Source organism: Gracilinanus agilis, chromosome 4 (genome assembly GCF_016433145.1).
Source record: "Gracilinanus agilis isolate LMUSP501 chromosome 4, AgileGrace, whole genome shotgun sequence".
In the NCBI taxonomy this organism is placed as follows: Eukaryota; Metazoa; Chordata; class Mammalia; order Didelphimorphia; family Didelphidae; genus Gracilinanus; species Gracilinanus agilis.
In genome coordinates, this window is record NC_058133.1 from 475750034 (window position 1) to 475768491 (window position 18458).

The following is an 18458-nucleotide window of genomic DNA, read 5'->3' on the forward strand; positions in this document are numbered from 1 at the left end:
TAGAAAGGAAAAGTGTTATCAAATATTTCAGGGTCCCAGTCGTTGCAATAAATCAAAAAGCATTTATTAAGCCCTACTATGTATCAAACATTGTGCTGCTCTCTGGGGAATAAATGCAAAGAATTAAACAATTCCTACCTTCCAGGCACATATAAATCTAATGGGGTAGACAAATACATATAGTATGCCAAATATAACAAGTATAAACTGAAAAAATGTATAAGAGGAAGGACAGAAACCCTCATCCCAAATGATATAAATATGGAAAGCCCAAACAAGTTTGATTGATTCAATAAATAAAAAGTACAAATTAGGTACAAACAAGTCTATGATCAATTTGATCTGTGATAGTAAGGAATAGATCAGATGGGGACTTATGAGTGACAGTATTAGATTAAAAAACCCCAAACACCTCAGGGTTATTCCTAGACTCTGAGGAGAAGAATAGTCAGTTGTCCTCTGGGAACCCAACCTACCAACAGGAATAGGCTTTGGGGTAAGTAACCCTAGAAGAAGTACTACAAATATAAAGAGAATAATTACCAACAAATATAAGGAAGATCAGATACAAAGTACATATAACTATTTAAGAGGCAGAAATGAGGAAGGAGCACATTCCATGTATGGGGGACAAAGTCACAGAGATGGGAAAAGTAGGGTCATATTTTAAAAAGAGCAAGTAAGCCAGTGTAGCTGAACCATAGAGTTTATGGAAAAATTCTAACGTTAGAATGAAAAGTAGAAAAGGGGCCAGAAGGCAAAAGTTTTTAAACGACAGAGAGAGAACTTTATGTTTGATCCTAGAAGGTACCAAGAAGCCACTGGAATTTACTGAGGTTAATCCTATGTTTCAGGAAAATCACTTTGGAATCTAATACTTTGGAGAGAGAACAGACACGAAATAGGAAGACCTATTTGGACAATATTGAAATGAACCAAACAAGAAGTGATGGTAGCTAGGATGATGGCTGTAAGTAGATAAGGGATGAATGGGAGAAATGATGTAAAAGTAGAAGAGATAAGATTTAGGAGCAGCTGGGTGGATAGAGATCCACGTTTGGAGGTGGGAGGTCCTGGGTTCAAATTTGGCCTCATACACTTCCTAGCTGTGTGATCTTTGGCAAGTCACTTAATCCTCATTGCCCTAGCCCTTAATGCTCTTCTGCCTTAGAACCAGAACTTAGTATTGATTCTAAGAAGGAAGGTAAGAGCTTAAAAAAAGTGATAAGATTTAGTAAAAATGAGTATGTAGGATGAATGAGAATAAAGAATCTACAATGACACCGAGGTTGCAAGTCTTAGTAACTGGGAGAACAGTAGTACTCTGGACAGTAACAGGGAAGCTCAAGACAGGAGAGAGTTTGGGCAAGAAAAATTTGGAGCTTTGCTCTGAACATCTCTTCACGATACTAATGGAAAATCCAATTTGGAGCTCAGGAGAGAGTCTAGGACTGGATATATGGAACTGGGAATTAACTGATTTAACTATAAATAAATTGGCTTTTTGTTTGATATGAGTTTGCATGAACTAGCATGATCACTCCTGGGTATACTGGTAAAGCTGGGTTTCTAAAACAACAAAGCTAAATACCATATCAATTTGTGCTGTCTCCTCTAAGGTAAAGACACCCCATAAATTTCAGGCTGAGCAGTTGGCCACATGCTCTTACTTTAATACCATTCTAAACCATAAGATAATTCGCTATGATTCAGATAACAAAATAAAAACAAACCAGTTGTATTATATACAGTTCATTCTGAGTAAGTACTCACAATGTTGCTCTGAAAAACCTTCCCACTTCTTGTTCTGCTTTCAGACACATCAAGTTCTGATGTCTTGCAGATCAACTGTTCAACCTAAAATGGAGGATATTTACTGCCACAGTTCAAAACCACACATTATATGCAAAAAATACATTTAAGGAACTTTTTGATCTGAGAAAAACAGGGACAAGTATTAGTGTTACTAAAGGAGTACTAGTATAAATATAAAAGCACTTGGCTGAGACCAGGGAAACCTGCTAATTTTGACATTGTGTGACCTTGGACAAGTCACATTAACTTTATAGGTCTCAATTTCCCCACCAAAAGAAGGGGATTGGTCTATAACAACAACTAGCATTTATATAGCACTTTAAGGCTTACTAAACAGTTTACCAACATTATCTCATTTTATACTCAAAACAACCTTAGAAGGGTATTCTTTTATTATCCTTTTATATAAACATGAGGAAATTGAGGCAGATGGTGCTTAAATGATTTGTGCAGGGTCATATAACTAATAAGTATCTGAGGCTGCATTGAACTCAGCTCTTCCTGACTCCAGATCATATCATTAAAGACCCTTCCTGCTATAGCATTCTGTGAACCATATATAAAATAATAAGAGTTATGATTGTATACCTATGAATTTCCTTTTAGATTAGCCTATGACCCATGGAAGTGATTTCTTCTTATAATCATAAAAGAACTCTCTTATTGATCAAAGCAAAGAGGTTCTACCAGTCCTTGAGAGAAGTGGACTAAGAAGGAATTAAGTAGTGAACATTGAGCTCAAACTGCATTTTAACTTATTATGACATTATCCTAACTCAAGATTCCTATAAGGGAGCAGAGCTAAGACAGCTGAGAAAAGGTGGGAACTTCCTTGAACTTTCCCATAATTCCCTCTAAACAACTTTAAAATAATGTTTTAAAAAGATTTCTGGGGTGACAGAACTCCCAAAAGGGCAGGGTGAAGCAATTTTGCATCCAGGACAACTCAGAAGGGCAGGAAAGGTTTATCTCACTAGGGTGAGAGTAGAGTGTAATACAGGGCAGGCAGTACCCAGGCAATCCAGCAGCAGGCCTTGAGGGCAATTGAATTAGCAGCAGTAGCTTTCAGATGGTAACTGGTCAGAAGGAAATTACAGGCATTTCCTGCCTGGCACTAGATGCAGGACTCTGTTATATTACCCATATGCAGATCTGGCTCTCAGGCCCCCCAAAAATTACTATAAGAGCTCAAAAAAAATTTTTTTAATCAAATAAGTGGGTAGAGGGAAAATAAATGAGCCTGAGGCAAGAAAATCATGAAAAAAAGAGTCAACAGTTTGGTAATGAGATTACAAAGAAGATAACACAAACCAAAAATAAATAATTCAAATGTCATAGAGCCAGTCAGGATCACACAAGATTTAGCAGCTTCTACATTAACGGATCAGAAGGCATGGAACATATTTTAGAAGGCAAAAGAGCTAGGTTACAACTAAGAATCACCTCCCAGCAAAACAGTATAATCCATTAGGGCGGAAAAATGGATATTTAATCAAACCGAAGACTTTCAGACATTCCTGAGGAAAAGACCAGAGCTGAATAGAAAATTTGACTACTTTCAAATACAAGACTCAAGAGAAGCACAAAAAGGTAAACATGAAAGAGAAAATCATAAGGGATTCAATAAGGGGGAATGCATTAAGATAAGGAGAAAGGGAGAGGTAGAATGGGGTAAATATATCATGTAAAAGAGGCAGGAGGAGTAGCTGGGTAGCTTATTTGATAGAGAGTCAGGCTTGGAGACAGGAGGGCCTGCGTTCAAATCTGACTTCAGATACTTCCTAGCTGTGGGCAAGTCACTTAACCACCCTTGCCTATCCATCCCTTATTGCTCTTCTGCTTTAAAACCAATAAATGGTATTAATTCTAAGACAAAAGGCAAGGGTTTTTTGTTTTTGTTTTTTAAGAGCCTTTTTTAGTGAGGGGAAAAGGAGAAGTAGGGAATAACATACCCATTCAATTGGGCATAGAAATCTATCTAACCCTATAGGAAAATAGGAGGGGAAGGAGATAAGAGGAGAGAAAGATAGAAGGGAGCACAGGCTGGAGGCGGTGGTAGTTAGAAGCAAAACACTTTAGAGGATTGACAGAGTTAGAGTAGGCTAAACAGAGGAAATTAGGATGGAGAGAAATACACAGCAATTATAACTGTGAAAAAAAAAACAATAGCAAGTTTTTCAAATAAAGGCTTCATTCCTCAAATATATAGTCATTCCCTAATTGATAAATGGTAAAAGGATATGAACAGGCAGTTTTCAGGTAAAATAATCAGTTATCTAGTCATGAAAAATGCTCTAAAATTACTATTGATTAGAGAAATAGAAATGAAAACAATTCTCAAGTACCACCCCACACCTATCAGATTAGTTAATATAACAGAAAAGGAAAATGACAAATGTTGAAGAATATGAAGGAAAACTGAAATACTAATGCATCTGTTCCTTCTGTGGAGGTAGATATCCTTTTTTGTCATGAGTCCCTTGGAGTTTTCCTGGTTCCTTGCCTTGTTGATAATATCTAAGTCATTCACAGTTGATCATCATACATTGTTGTTGCTATTGTATACAATACTCTCCTGATTCTGGTTGCTTCACTTTGCATCACTTTGTATAAGTCTTCCCAGGTTTTTTTGATCATCTTGTTTGTCATTTCTTATGGCACAATAGAATTCCATTACAATCATATACCACAGCTTGTTCAGCCATTCTCCAATTGATGGGTATCTCTGAAATTTCCAGTTCTTTGCCACCACAAAAAGAGCTGCTATAAATATTTTTGTACAGGTAGGTTCTTTCCCCCTATATTGAATCTCTTTGGATATGGACTTAGTAGTATAGCAGCAATACAATGATCTGAGACAATTCTGAAGGATTTAGGATGAAAAATGCTATCCACTTCCAGAGAAAGAACTGATAGAGTCTGAATACAAATCAAAGCATACTTTTTTAAACTTTATTTTTCTTGTTGTTGGGGTTTTTTTGGTCTGTTTTCTTTCACAAAATGACCAATATGGAAATATGAAAAAATAAATCTCTTCTAGCAAATCTTCTATGATTATATATGAAAGGCACAAAGATTATTGTTAAGTGAACTTATAGCTATTAAAGATTTTTTGGCAACTGTTATTAAAGTAACAAATTCAAATATTATTTTTGAAGAACTGAAAATAAGCAAATAAAATATAAAACACCTCTTTATTCTTGGGAAATACAATCTTTTGCTTTATTAAATTAAATTTTAAAAATTAACCCACACCTGCCCTCTCTCTCTCTTTCTCTCTCTTCCACCTTTCTTCCCATTCTGATTGAAAAAGGAAAACAGAGCCCTTGTAACAAACATGGCCATGTCCAAAACAATATGTCTCTCTGCACCCTGAGTCTGTTTCTTCTCTGTAAGATGGGTAATTTGTTTCAACAGCTCTCTTGGAATCGTAATTGGTCATTTTGTTGATCAGAGCTCTTTGGTCTGCCAAAGTTTTTTCTTTATAATACTGTTGTTATTTTATGAATTATTCTCCTGACTGCTTCTTTTTCTCTGTATCAGTTCATTTGTGTCCCCAGGTTTCTCTGAAACTATTGCTTTCATCATTTCTTACAGAATACTATTCCATTATATTCATGTAATACAATTTGCTCCGCCATTTTCCAAATAATGTGTATTCCTTTAGTTTCTAGTTCTTTTCCATTATAAAAAGAACTGCTATAAATATTCTTGAATGTTTGGGTCCCTGTCCTCTTTTATTCATCTTTTGGAAGCTTAGGCCTTAGTAGTGGTTTTGCCAAGTCAAAGGATATGCACAGTTTATTAACATTTTGGGTTGAGTTCTAAATTGCTTTTCAGAATGGACCGATTCACAGTTCTAACACCAGTAAATTAATGTATGTTTTTTCCCATAACTCTTTAAACATCTATCATTTCCCTTTTTTCATCAACTTTGCCAAATCTGAGTATTATAAGATAGAACCTCAAAGTTGATTTAATTTGAATTTCCTTAATTATTAATCATTTGAGCATTTTTTTGTATAGCTATTTGGTAGGTTGGATTTCTTCCTACAAAAATGAAAGACAATCTTTTAAAAGTGAAATTTAAGATCTTTTTATACCTGAGAAGGAGAGATGGAATGATCTGGACTTTCTTCAGACCTCATAATCTCATCTTCTTCACAAGCTAAACTTAATTCTGTAAAAATAGTAAGATTAAAATGACATATAATGGAAATTAAGAAGGTAAATTAATCTACATTTTATAAACTTACCTTCAAATTCTAAAGGCTCATGATTTTTTTCCTGCTCTCTCATTTTATCACTAGTGACGAAATCTTCCTATATAGAAAGCACATAAAGAAAACTGGAATAAAATGTATATACTTCTGAGAGACACAAAAACAGCTAGGTAGAAGTATTTACTGCCATGAAAATACTTTTTTTTTAATTCAAATGTTAATTTTTACTCTAAATCTAAAATCAAATAAAATGAGAATTTCCATATGATTTGTAGTACCAGAGAAGATTGTACATAAAACTGAAATTTCATTGTATAGAACTTGTTTTTCTTTTAAGATACATAATACATTTAACATCTTTATAATGCTATATAAATGTCAGTGATTATTACCTGCCACTACATTTTGAAATTCTCTAAGCAAAATGGACTACTTAAGTCCTTATGTATATGACTCTTGTTTGCCTATTCCTCTTCATTATGAGACACCTAGGCAGTAAGGTCAAATTAGATCTAGAATTAGGGGAATTTGAATTCAAATCCTGCCTCAAATGTATGAACTATCTGACTCTAGGCAAGGCACATGCTCTCTGTGCCAATCTACTGCATAGCACTCTACCAGTTGAATTCCTAATAACCTTTTATAAAACCAATTCAAGTATTATTTATAGGACTACAGATTTAGAGCTAGAAGAGACTTTGGAGATCCATTAGTCCAATCCCTTAAACTTTATAAATGAAGAAAAAGATAAAGAACTTTGGAAACATAGAGAGTGCTTAATAAATGTTTCATTCGTTCACAAGGCAGTATTATTGTAGAAGCCAAAAAGCTAATACAGGAAACAGCCAATTGGCTTTTTTGGATTGAGTCAGCTGAGATGAGAGGTCTGGATTCAAGTCTGACCATGACCCTGGGCAAGCCACTTAACCCCAACTAATATACAATATTGATTTTAAGATGGAAGGTAAGGGTTCATAATTTTAAAAAAACACCAAAAAAATCCAATATACTTTTGGGTTGTATTATAAGGAAGAGTTTTTCCAGGAATAGTTAGAAAACAGTCCCAGTGTAATCTGCTGGAGTATTGTGTCCAATTCGGGGAGCTATCATTTGAAAAGGTCAGTGAAAAACTGGACATTGTTCAGACAAAGGCAACTCCATATAGTATTATATTGTATCTAGCATTTACATGGTGCTTTTTAAGTTTGTATTTTCCATATGTTATCTTATTTGTAACTATAACTCTGAGAGGCAAGAGATATTACTATCCCCATTTTACAGATAAACAGGCAGAAAGAGGTTAAGTGACTTGCTCAGGGTTATAAGGCTGGTATCTGAAATTGGAATTGAACTTGAATCTTTCTGATTCCAAGTTCAGCACTTTGTCTACCACCCACCCCACTTTGCTGCCTCTTTCACAGTCTTAGCCAAAGTCCATTATTTTTTATCCTCCAGTCTCATCTTGATTTTTCCTATCTTTTGTCTTTGCTCATTCAATCCTCCATGACTAAGTGTCTTTATACTCCTCCCAATTCCATAATTTGAAGTGTCTCTCTTCCTCCAAGGCTCACTCAGGTGCCACCTACTTCTGCAGCTGAAAATGATCTTTTTCAAATTACTCAAAACACTCTTCCTAGACTGCTCTTTAGCATTTATCACATTCTTTCTTATATGGGTATATCTGTATATATTCCCCCACTCAAGGTTCTAAGATCTTTAAGAACATCATTCCTGTTGCTATTTTGGGTACTTCCAGTTACATAGGCTTATAGTGCCTTGGGCACTGTAGTAAATAGTGTCATGGACAAACAGACACTGATAAAGGGCAGACTATATCAAATATAAATCAAATAAATATTTGTCAAAATGAATATTAGCATCACTGGGGGCACTGAGCCTTATATCATCACTTAGCAAATCACTTCTGACAGAACTTAAATTTTTCCCTAGGTCAAAGGCTGCAAGTTACAGAACAGTATGAACAACAACTTTTTTTCCCTATAATGTAAAAAATATAACTGTTTTTTCCTCTGAGGGAAATTTTAAGATTAGATGCAATGAACATATTTCAAATAAACTTGGAGCATTTCAAAAGAAATGTTCTATGTAACCTATCATTAATAAAGCAAAATTATTAGAGGAAGAAATATATTTTTTCCTCCCAATTTGAATTACCTTTCTCTCAAAAGTGTTATAACAGCTAGCATTTACATAGTAATATATTGTGCATTTAACATATTTAATATTTAAGTTTTACAAAGTATTTTACAAATACTATCTCATTTTGTCCTTACAACAACCCTGGGAAGTAGGTGCTTTTATTATCTCTACTTCACAGACAAAGAAACTGAAGCAGACGGATTAAATGACCTGCACAAAGTCACAGAGCTAGTAAGTATCTAAGGCAGGATTTGAATTCAGGTCTTCCTGACTCCAGGTCCAGTCCTCTGTCCAACATAGTACTTAGACTGTACTAAATGAAGTTCGCAGGAGGTTAATGATTCTTCTCATACCTCCACCCCTAGAGTTAAGAGTAAAACAATAGGGGCTATCATCTATTCTAAGCCCTTACTAATTCTTACATTCATGAACTCTTCCTCTGCTTCTAGATCTTCTCTGTCCATCAGGATTTTCTGTAGTGGGGTTTTTAACTGTTTCTGTGTTAGTATGGCTTTATCTATGTTCTCCATTCGTTCTTTCTCAGTTGTCACTTTCACTTTCAGAGTATGAAAAGGTGTTGGAACTTCCCCCACATTTAGGTACATGGGTTCCCCATCAAATATTACTCCTTCACAATCACCTTCCTTGAAACCAGGAGGTTGGTAATTTGATGGTGTTACTACCAAAAAAAAAAAAAAGATTAAAAACTATTTTTATCACCTCAAAGAAAAATCAACAGTACAACTCACAGAGCCTTACCCAGGTTCTGAATGTATTATATAACAAATAACTCAGTCAGATAAAGTATATATGTTAAGAGATAAGAGCCCCTAAAATAAATTCTTGTCACCAGAGAAATATATACAGCACTAACATTTTATATAGTTAAATTATTCCAAGTCGTTTTCTCAAATATTGACATGAAATGGGAAGTTTCCTAAAGTTTGTAAGTGGAATGTATGTAAGACTATATAGCTAAATAATAGTTAAACCCAAATGTTTCAACAACAATAAAACTGCATATATTTGCTAAAACGAAATGCAATGTAAATAATACCTTCATCATAGTAAAAAAGTTTCATCGTCAGACAGACATCATTAGGTAAAGGTCCCATATTCTGCATCAGAATGTAAATCTTGCGAATTAAGAGAATACTTGCTTTCTTTGTATCAGATGATGAGAGGTTGGCATTACTGCCTTTGTTTTTACTAAGAAAGAACAAAATATTAGAGAAATTATTGTAACAGTTTACATATCAAATTTAATGTTTTAAAACATATTCAAGAATATCACAACAATAAATCATTCTGGTAAAAACCGTTATAACGTGAAAATAAACATTTATTTTCAAAGAGCTTTACTAACATTTAATATTTAGGTTAATCACTTCTCATCCTAATTTTAAACATATTAAGATGCCTTCATAATCTTGTTTTTTATAGAAATAGTCAAAGAAATTAGCATTGGAACTTTACCAAGTGATTCCAAACCCCAAACAAAAAATAGTTAAGTAATTACAATTCTTTTCTATTCTTTGTTCATATCGTCAACAAAACTATCATCCTGAGACACAATTATGGCATAGTGCTAAAGTATACTGAGATAGTGGTAAAAAAGAATGACAATTCTAACAGGCTTAGGTTAATGAGTTAGATGAGGTATCGTGAATAGCTTCAGAGAGCACTCTTAAATTAGTTTTATTAACATAAATAAGTAGAACTTGGTAAAGAAGAAACTATAACAGAATACCTTGTGAAATCCATAACTGGTCCATTGCCGGTATACTTGAATTTAAACTGATAACATTCTGAAATTGTCTTAAATACAAATAAAACATTATAATTATGAATCTAACATAGAATGCTAGTTTTTAAACATTTACTTGCTGCTTTGATTTGATTATTAAAATATAAAGATTGCAAATTCAATAGAACAGAGAAAACCAAAAACCAGCTATATCATATTTACATTGACTATTTTAAAAAGTATACAGACAGATAACAGGCAAATCCTCTATGGATAATGGAATATTTTAAACTGTGTTTGAAAATTAGTCTCTAGGCTTTAGGTATTGTTTTTTTTTTTAATTTTTAAACTAGGCATAAAAAATACTTACTCTACCTATTCTCATAGAGTTGTTGTGGAAATTAGTTAAATAACATTTAAATCACTTTATAAACTGTTATACCCAAATATCCTACATAATAAACATAGGGTATTATTTTAAATTTTTTAAAATTATAAATACATTTGGACATTTTATATTAGTTTGTTTTATTGTTTGATTTACCATCACTATATTAGGAATTGATAATTTCAACTACTCTTTGTCTTTGTAGATAATCTTCATGTAATGCAAGTGACTAAAAATATTCATTACCTGGTGCCCAACTTCTAGAACTGATGGTCTACTAAGTTATGTAAGCTAGTCTGGCCAACAGATACACTGACCCCAAGACCTTATTTAAAGCTTGGCAGCACCTGGCAGAGTTTGTGTTTCAATGGTGTATTTTCTTTAAGAACCCATAGTTGGGCCATCTAGGTAGCTCAGTGAATAGGAAGCCAGGTTTGGAGTCAGGAGATCTTGGGTTCAAATATGGCCTCAGACACTTCCTAGCTATATGACCCTGGGCAAGTCACTTAACCTCAACTGACTAGCTCTTGCTGCTTTTTCTGCTTTGGAACAGATACTTAGTATAGATTCTAGGATAGAAGATAAGGATTTAAATTAAAAAAAAAAAAAAAAGAAAACTTAGTCACTGCCACACCATGATGAGGCACTGGATTAAGGCTTTACCATCAAGTTTTAGGAAAATTATATATTTAATTCGATCTTTTCCTCCCAGTCACACAAGGCCCAATTTCTGCCCAGCCTCTCATCAACTCAAAAGAGCTGTCAATCCAAATTGCCTGTGGAGAATGAGGATAAGTGATATATTCTATCATTTTCAATATAAATTTATTTCAACATAAACCCCCCAGTTTATAGTGTTTTATGATTAATATGGCTAATGATGTGTATTTTCATTTAGATACCAAAGAGAATCAGAAAAATATACATTCCCTTCCCTTCCTGCACCCCACCTCTGACCCCCCCAAAATCTTGATGTTTTATCCTTTTCTGCAGAACCCAGGACTTTAAATTGAGAGGCCTTTATTCTTATTATTTTATTACTTTGGCTCTACCCTCACTTCAGAGTGGTATAAGTATTTCTGGAACTTCTCTTTAGTTTTATTCTTGTTTTTCTTCCTTTCCTTTCCTCCACTTTTTTCCTTGGATGTGTTTCAAACCCCAAATGGTATGATCAGGACTAAGGATGCTTATTCATTATATGAAGGTAAGAGGAAACATTTTCATTTCTTCTTTGCCTGGCCTCAAGTTCATTAGAGATTCATCAGTATTTTATAGAGCCAATATGGCATACAAAAAGTGCTGGATTCACAATCACCATTCTAGAGGCATCGATGCAACTTGACATCACTCTACTGAATGGAATGGTTTATTTTTTGAATTCTCCTCCTTGAGCTTTCTGCAGATGTGATATTATTAATCATTTCTTTCAACCAGATTATCTTTCCTTCCATTTTCAGAGGTTCCACACTTTTCTGGTCCTTTTTTCTTAAAAGCTCCTAATCTTTTACCAATCTCTTAATGTTTGTCTTTAGTTCTCTTTTCTTCTATTTATCTCTATACCCTCTTGAGATGGCAATCATTTATTTCCAGGGTTTCAATTACTTCCTCTATGCATCAGCTCCCAAATCTCAATCATAACTCTATGAGATTTCATAATAGGCAGGAAGGTTAAAAATCTTATAATCTAATCTCTTTATTTTACGAATAAGAAAATTAAGGCAAACAGAGGTTAACTTAACTTGCTCATCTCTTCAACTTTTAGCTCTCTTCTTAACAATGGACCATCTCTCTCCAATTACTTATCAGTTTTATTATCAGTGACTCAAAACTCAGACATGTCCAAAGCCAATCTCTTTATCTTCCCACCTAAACCTATCTATGACATTATTATTTAAATCATTTTCCATGTTCAAAGGCTTTATTTTTCTCTCTCTTATCAAATCAGTGATGAGAGGCAGCACAGCCTAGTAAATGTCCTGGAAGCCAAAAAGTCCTGGATTGAAGTCTGGCCTGTGACACCTACTTGGCTGTATGACCCTAGGCAAACCACTTAAATCTCCCTGGGCAACTCTCTAAAATTTGAAGCTAACAAAAGGGAGTTCCCTTACTCAGGAATTCTTTATGCCAAGGCACATTATATCATTATAGTCATGAGTCCAAACTTTATTACTGATGACTCCACCATCCCAATGTCTCTTACATTTCTCTCCCTTTCTCTCCCTCCCTCCCTTCTGTCTATTTCAACACAAGGGTTGCATACAGACCTTCATTGTGACCCACCAACTTTTTAGCCTTCTTAAGTCTTTTTGCCTTCCAAACTCTCCCAAAGGTTGCTTTCAGAATAATCCTCCTTGCACATGCAGCTGGGAACATCATTCCTTTGCTCAAAACCATTTAAATGTTTCCTTGTTGTCAACTGAATCAAGTTCAGCGTACTCTGCTTGGCATTCAAGACCTTCTATTCAGCCTCATTTAATGCTCTCCCTGGTGAACTCTCTATTCCCAGCCGACCTTTCCTTCCTCTCTGTCAAAGTTCATCCCACTCACTTGCTCATACTTCTCTGTGCTGGAATGCCTTTAGTCTCCCTCTTCTCTGCGCATGTGTGAAATTCCAAACCAACCTTTAATGCCCACTTGTGTGCCAGGTCATTGACAGCTTCTCTGATGTCCCCGGCCAGATGGGCCCTCTGGGGGCTTCCAGAGCAATGCACCCCCTTGCACCACCCCCCCAGTAGGTCCTTCACCAGCATTTGCTGTTCTCTATTATGCCATCACTATTGAGCATCATCATGACCCTGCATATCAGTCACTTAACATTAATGAACCTCAGCTTCCTCATCTAATGAAGAAGTATGTAAAAGCTTCTGAAAAGCCAAAAAGTTCTATGATCTCTCTTGTGTTACATCACAAATTGAAAAAAAAGTTTTTAGATATTAAAAGTATTGCAATAATTTACTAGGTCAATCACACTTACCTGGGGGTCTTCTGGATTGCTGTACACCTATTTAAAAATAATGAAAAGTTATTTAAGATTAAGCCTACCAAACTGTCTGTTTAAATTAAATTCATAAGGGAAATTCAACAAAAGAAGCAACTGATTAACATACTTTTAGTTTTCATATCATTTAGACAAAGCCATATTCAATTATTTTGAGAAGAATAAAAGACTCAAAAATACTTACAGCCAGAACAACCATCCTTAGCTGAAATACCAAAAAAAAATTCTAATTAAAAAAATATATTTTAACATGGATCATAACATGTTTAACCTACAATTTCACTATTCCCAATAGGAAATTACTATGGCATAGGGTGAACTACATAAACAGATGCCTTAGACAAGTCCTATAGTACCCCAATAATGACTTTATCAAACACAAAAATTTCAGAAGAATTGTGAATAACAATAGTGAGGTTTTTTGGGGGATTAAATCAAATAAGAACTTTGAAAGTTTTTTTTAATAAATACTCTTAAAATTTTTTAATGTTAAGATATCAATAATTGACACTTCTCTATGAATAATATGGCTGCTCCTTTCCTGGGAGCTAGTTTTTATGAAAGGAAAAGTAGAGCATGAATGTCTAAAGAAAATAGGAAAGTAGGAGTCCACAAAAAAAGATTTTGGAGGAGTCCTAAAAAGGGAGATGAAAACCTGTAAATAAATAGCTTATTTCACAATTTTTTCTAGAGCTAAACTCTATATAAGTGTAAATATACCCTCATGATTTATGTTATATCAAATTTTTGTTAAGTTAGTATATTAGAAGTCTGTAGTTAATCTTCATGAATGCGCATTCTATTAATTTATTTTATATGGTTCTGGTACACCATGATACTGTATATGGATTAAGAGTATGCTAAGTAAATTATAAAAAAAGAAAGACTGTAGAAAGAATATTAATCCACATAAAGTTGCTTTTTTCAGACTTTAATATACTGTTAATAAACATTAATTATAAAAAAGAGTCTTCATTCATTAAAACAAGTCTGTTAGGACTTAGGAATACTTGCTTAGTATTCATTCCAAAATTAATAAAAGATAACTTAAAGAAACATGGCTATTTATAAAAATTCTCTAATTCAAAGTTCTAATTAGTTATCCATTAACATGATAAAAACTATATCTGCAGATTATAAAAGGTAAAGAAATAAATGACAAGGGAAGACTTACATATTTTTTCTGCAAAGCATCATAGCATCCTAGCATCCTAAAAAAAACAAATATTATCAAATCTTAACTCTGCATTCTTGAATTTATTTCCAGAAAATTAAATTCTTTGCATAAATCTTCATGCTAGCCCATTACAAAAGTGATTTTAAAATGGCTTCATTTTTTTAGGTTAACTAGAATATTTTATAAATTATGAAAGAAAAAAATTATAGCAGGAGATAGGGAATGAGATAAGAGGGAATATTATAAAGGCAAAAATACAGGTTTTGGCAGCTACTGGGGAAAGGAGAACTGAGAGGTAATTAAGAAGTTGGACACATTATTGTTAGAGGACCTGAGTAAAATAGAAACGTGAATATAAAAATTAAAAGGAGTCTTGAAGAAACATTGTGAGGATGTAAGGGCTAAAGGGTCACTAAAATTCAGTTATACAATTTATAGCTGAAACAAAGTCAACCAAAAATTCCTATGATTTTAAACTTTAGGTATTTTTACTCTTACCATTTCACCAGCTGAGTGGCTCCTGGACAGTTTTTGTCTTCTCTCAGAATTTTGACACAAAGATCTAAACGTAAAAATATAGGGAAGATGGGTAGTGCAGTTTTGCTTGTTGGGGGGGAAAAAAGTAAAAATCTAGAAATAATAAATGAATTTGTATTTCTTTATGAAATACAGGTACAAAATGGAATTGTAAATTCTTTAGTTATATCTGAGGTTTTTTTGGTTGTTCAGTCATTTTCAGTCATGTCCAACTCCTCCTGAACCTATTTAAGGTTTTTTCTGTAAAGATACTGGTATGGTTTGCCATTTTCTTCTTCAGATCATTTGATGATGAGGAAATTGAGGCAAACAGCATTAAGTGACTTGCCCAGGGTGGCATGGCTAAGCCAGATTTGAACTTGAGAAGATGAGTTCCTGACTGCAGCCCCACTATTCTATCCACTGGCCACCTAGCTACACCACATCATGGGTTAAGTTTACATATTGTTGAATTTTTGTAATGAATTTCCATTTAGTAAATATTATTCTTATCTAAATATTTTAAATAGAAAAAATGTGAACATATCATGTTACTAACATTATTACAATATGATATAAAGATTACTATGTAATCTAAAAATAATGAAAAAAACCACATTCTGTCATATTCACCAGAGTATTTGCTAAGAATCCATTTGCAAAATATATTGTGGATTCAAAGGACCAAGAAGTTAACAGGCTAAAAGCATAGTAGTATACCATGTCCACATTATTTTCACTTTAAATGAGCACAAGAACAGAGACAAGGCTCTACAACATACTGCTTTGTTCACTGTATTGTATAGTGGTAGTTAGAAATAATTCAAACCAGGCAAAATGCTCAAGGACAGGACAATCTTTACTGCCCTTCAAAAGTTGAAGCAGAGGAGACATTTTTTAAAAATTGAAATATCAATAAATTAAAGCTAAATTAAAGTTTTAAAACAGAAAAAATAAAATAACATATATCTTTAAAAGGTCTTCAAAAATTATGTTACCATCTAAATATCTTGTTCCATAGGCACATTCTGGAAATATTCCTCGCAAGTATGTTATGCAGGATACAGAAACAGCTAGGAGTCTCTTCACCAATACTAAAGATTGTTGTTCAGTTGAAATCTTATTGGGAAATATCACTGCACTCTAAAATTTAAGGAGAATTAAAACTTTTTCCAATAGTCATTGTAAAAAAATGGAGCTAACAAAAATAATGCAATAACACTTTTGATTATATCTAGTTGCTTCTTTCTACTAATCTTTTAAGTGTTATGGGGCCCTGGAAAGGAGGAAACCCCAGAGAGTAAAACATCTTGGGGTTGGGGGCAATGTGCTAAAGGTGGGAACTTTTTGAAACTGAAATTTATATCAGTGAATACAAGACATTAAACATATTAATTCGGTAGAGCAACTATATGCGAGTTTACAATACTTATGGCCATGTTCTTTTTTGACTGTTTTGAGAGAAATAGATACAAGCTTCTTCTATCATAGAAGAAAACCACTGATATGTGTGTCTTTGTGAGAATAGCCTCCTTTTCCAGAGAAATGGTCTGAAGCTGCTAAACTTAAGATTCTATAAGGTCATTATAATAGCAACTTTCATTAAGATCCAGTACAGAATGAATTTGAACTATCTAAAGCAAAAAAAAAAAAAATCCTTAAATCTACTAGCATTTTAGTATATTTTCAAACATGTCACAAATTTGCTAATTTATCATTATTTCATGGGAAACATAATGTATTTACATAATAAGAGGCCTAAATACAAAATATTTCATTGCAATTTTTTTTGGTTTAAAAATCCTTACCTTCTATCTCAGAATCAATAATATGTATTGGTTCCAAGGCAGAAGGATGGTAAGGCCGAGGCAATAGGGGTTAAGTGACTTGGCCAGGCTCATTGCTAGAAGGGCCTGAGGACAAATTTGAACCCCAGACCTCCTATCTCCAGGTCTGGTAATTATTTTTTAAATGTAAAAATTCATTTTAAAGTATTTGGAGCTCAGAAGGTCCCACTAAGAGACTTCTTGGTTTGTTTTGGGGGATAAAGTATAATATTCATATAAAGAGAATCATACCATACAATTCCTGTGCATCTGAGCAGTAGCCATTTTTCTTCAAAAAAGTGTCCAATTTATTCCAACCTTGTGAAAAAAAAATACAACAAAATTTTAACTCTAGACTTGATTTTTATCTCCACCACTCTATAATTTCATCTTTATACATAGACAAGAATTTTTCCATCAAGAAGAGATGAACTCATAGAAAGTTTTCACTGCCCCAAGTGAAATAACTTTATAAAAATCTTCCTTTGTATAATTTTCTCATTTTTTATTCCTAATTTTGACTGGCAAGAATCATTATATAGGAGTAAGAAGCCTAATTTCTTTTAGCAGTTTATTAAATTAGACAGGTAAGTAAAAATTAATTTGTAAAAACTTTAAAAAAAGATAATAGCCTGTTGTTTCTTTTCTGTGTATTCTTTTTTGGTCCAGCTAGCAAATCTCAAAGTATGATGAATAAAAGTTTTCACTCCATTACCTCTTCATGCCACCCCCAGCTCCAACCCCATCCCATTTCTCATTTGTCTTGTTTTCGGTCTGCTATTATTTTTCCTTTATTGGAAATAAAACACTGTACCAAACTTAACTAGGGTAATAACTTTCTCAAAGCCAGCAAAGGTAAGCCAAGCACATGCATTTCAAGTCTCCCAATATATTTAGCAAATCTTTTGGTAGTTTTGCATGGTTTGTGGCCTTTTGCTTTTAACTTTCGGCGCGGGAATGGATAAACAGTGCTCGCGCACGTTTGGGCCGCCTCAATTGGCCCTGTTCAAGGCCCGGACACAGCATTCTCCTGCAAAAAGTTGTTAGAGACCTTTTTAGTTCGTTTTGAAAATATTTAAACATTCTGCCATTCAAATAATGAAGTAAGCATTAAAGATCTGGCCTGAGTAACTGGAAGTTGGGGAATAACGAGGAAAATACATATTTTACAGGATTCCTGGGAAGCAGACGGCCTCGCGAAGAACGACGACAGCTTCTCCGGCGCCACCGGGTTCTGCGCTCTGCGCACGCGCCAGCCTCTGCCAGGTCCCACCCAAGCGGTTAACGCCCAGGGCACGAGGACCCGGCGGACCAACCACGAGGCCGCTTTTCCCGCCTAATAAACCTAGTCTGCAGCCTGCCTGGAGAGCGACAAAGCGACGCGGATTAATCTTCAGATCAAAGAAAAGCCCGCCTTTGAGCTGAGCCGCCTATCTCGTGCCTCCTACCCCCCCCTTTCTGAAACGTGCGTTGCCTCCATCTTCAGCGTCCGTCTCGCGCGGCCCTAGGGTGCTCGGGAGCCTGAGCGTAGTCGCAGCGCCCCCTGGCGGGCTCCCATTTCTTCTCCAGAATCTGTAGTTTGGGTATTCACCGTGGGGGAGGGGGAGG

General features: G+C 34.5%; 1 protein-coding gene across 1 annotated transcript in view; it reads right to left on the reverse strand.

Moving 5' to 3' along the window:
* Positions 1-17135, reverse strand: part of HORMAD1 (HORMA domain containing 1) — a 29422-nt gene extending 12287 nt beyond the window's left edge. The window contains exons 1-12 of the mRNA XM_044676120.1: positions 17103-17135; positions 16023-16167; positions 15007-15070; positions 14506-14542; positions 13516-13536; positions 13308-13334; positions 9949-10016; positions 9256-9407; positions 8621-8877; positions 6072-6138; positions 5919-5995; positions 1774-1857 (exon numbers count right to left, since the gene is read on the reverse strand). Of these exons, the coding sequence (XP_044532055.1) occupies positions 1774-1857; positions 5919-5995; positions 6072-6138; positions 8621-8877; positions 9256-9407; positions 9949-10016; positions 13308-13334; positions 13516-13536; positions 14506-14542; positions 15007-15070; positions 16023-16167; positions 17103-17135 (1032 nt within the window). The remainder of the gene's footprint in view (positions 1-1773; positions 1858-5918; positions 5996-6071; positions 6139-8620; positions 8878-9255; positions 9408-9948; positions 10017-13307; positions 13335-13515; positions 13537-14505; positions 14543-15006; positions 15071-16022; positions 16168-17102) is intronic.
* Positions 17136-18458: the final 1323 nt, after the last annotated feature.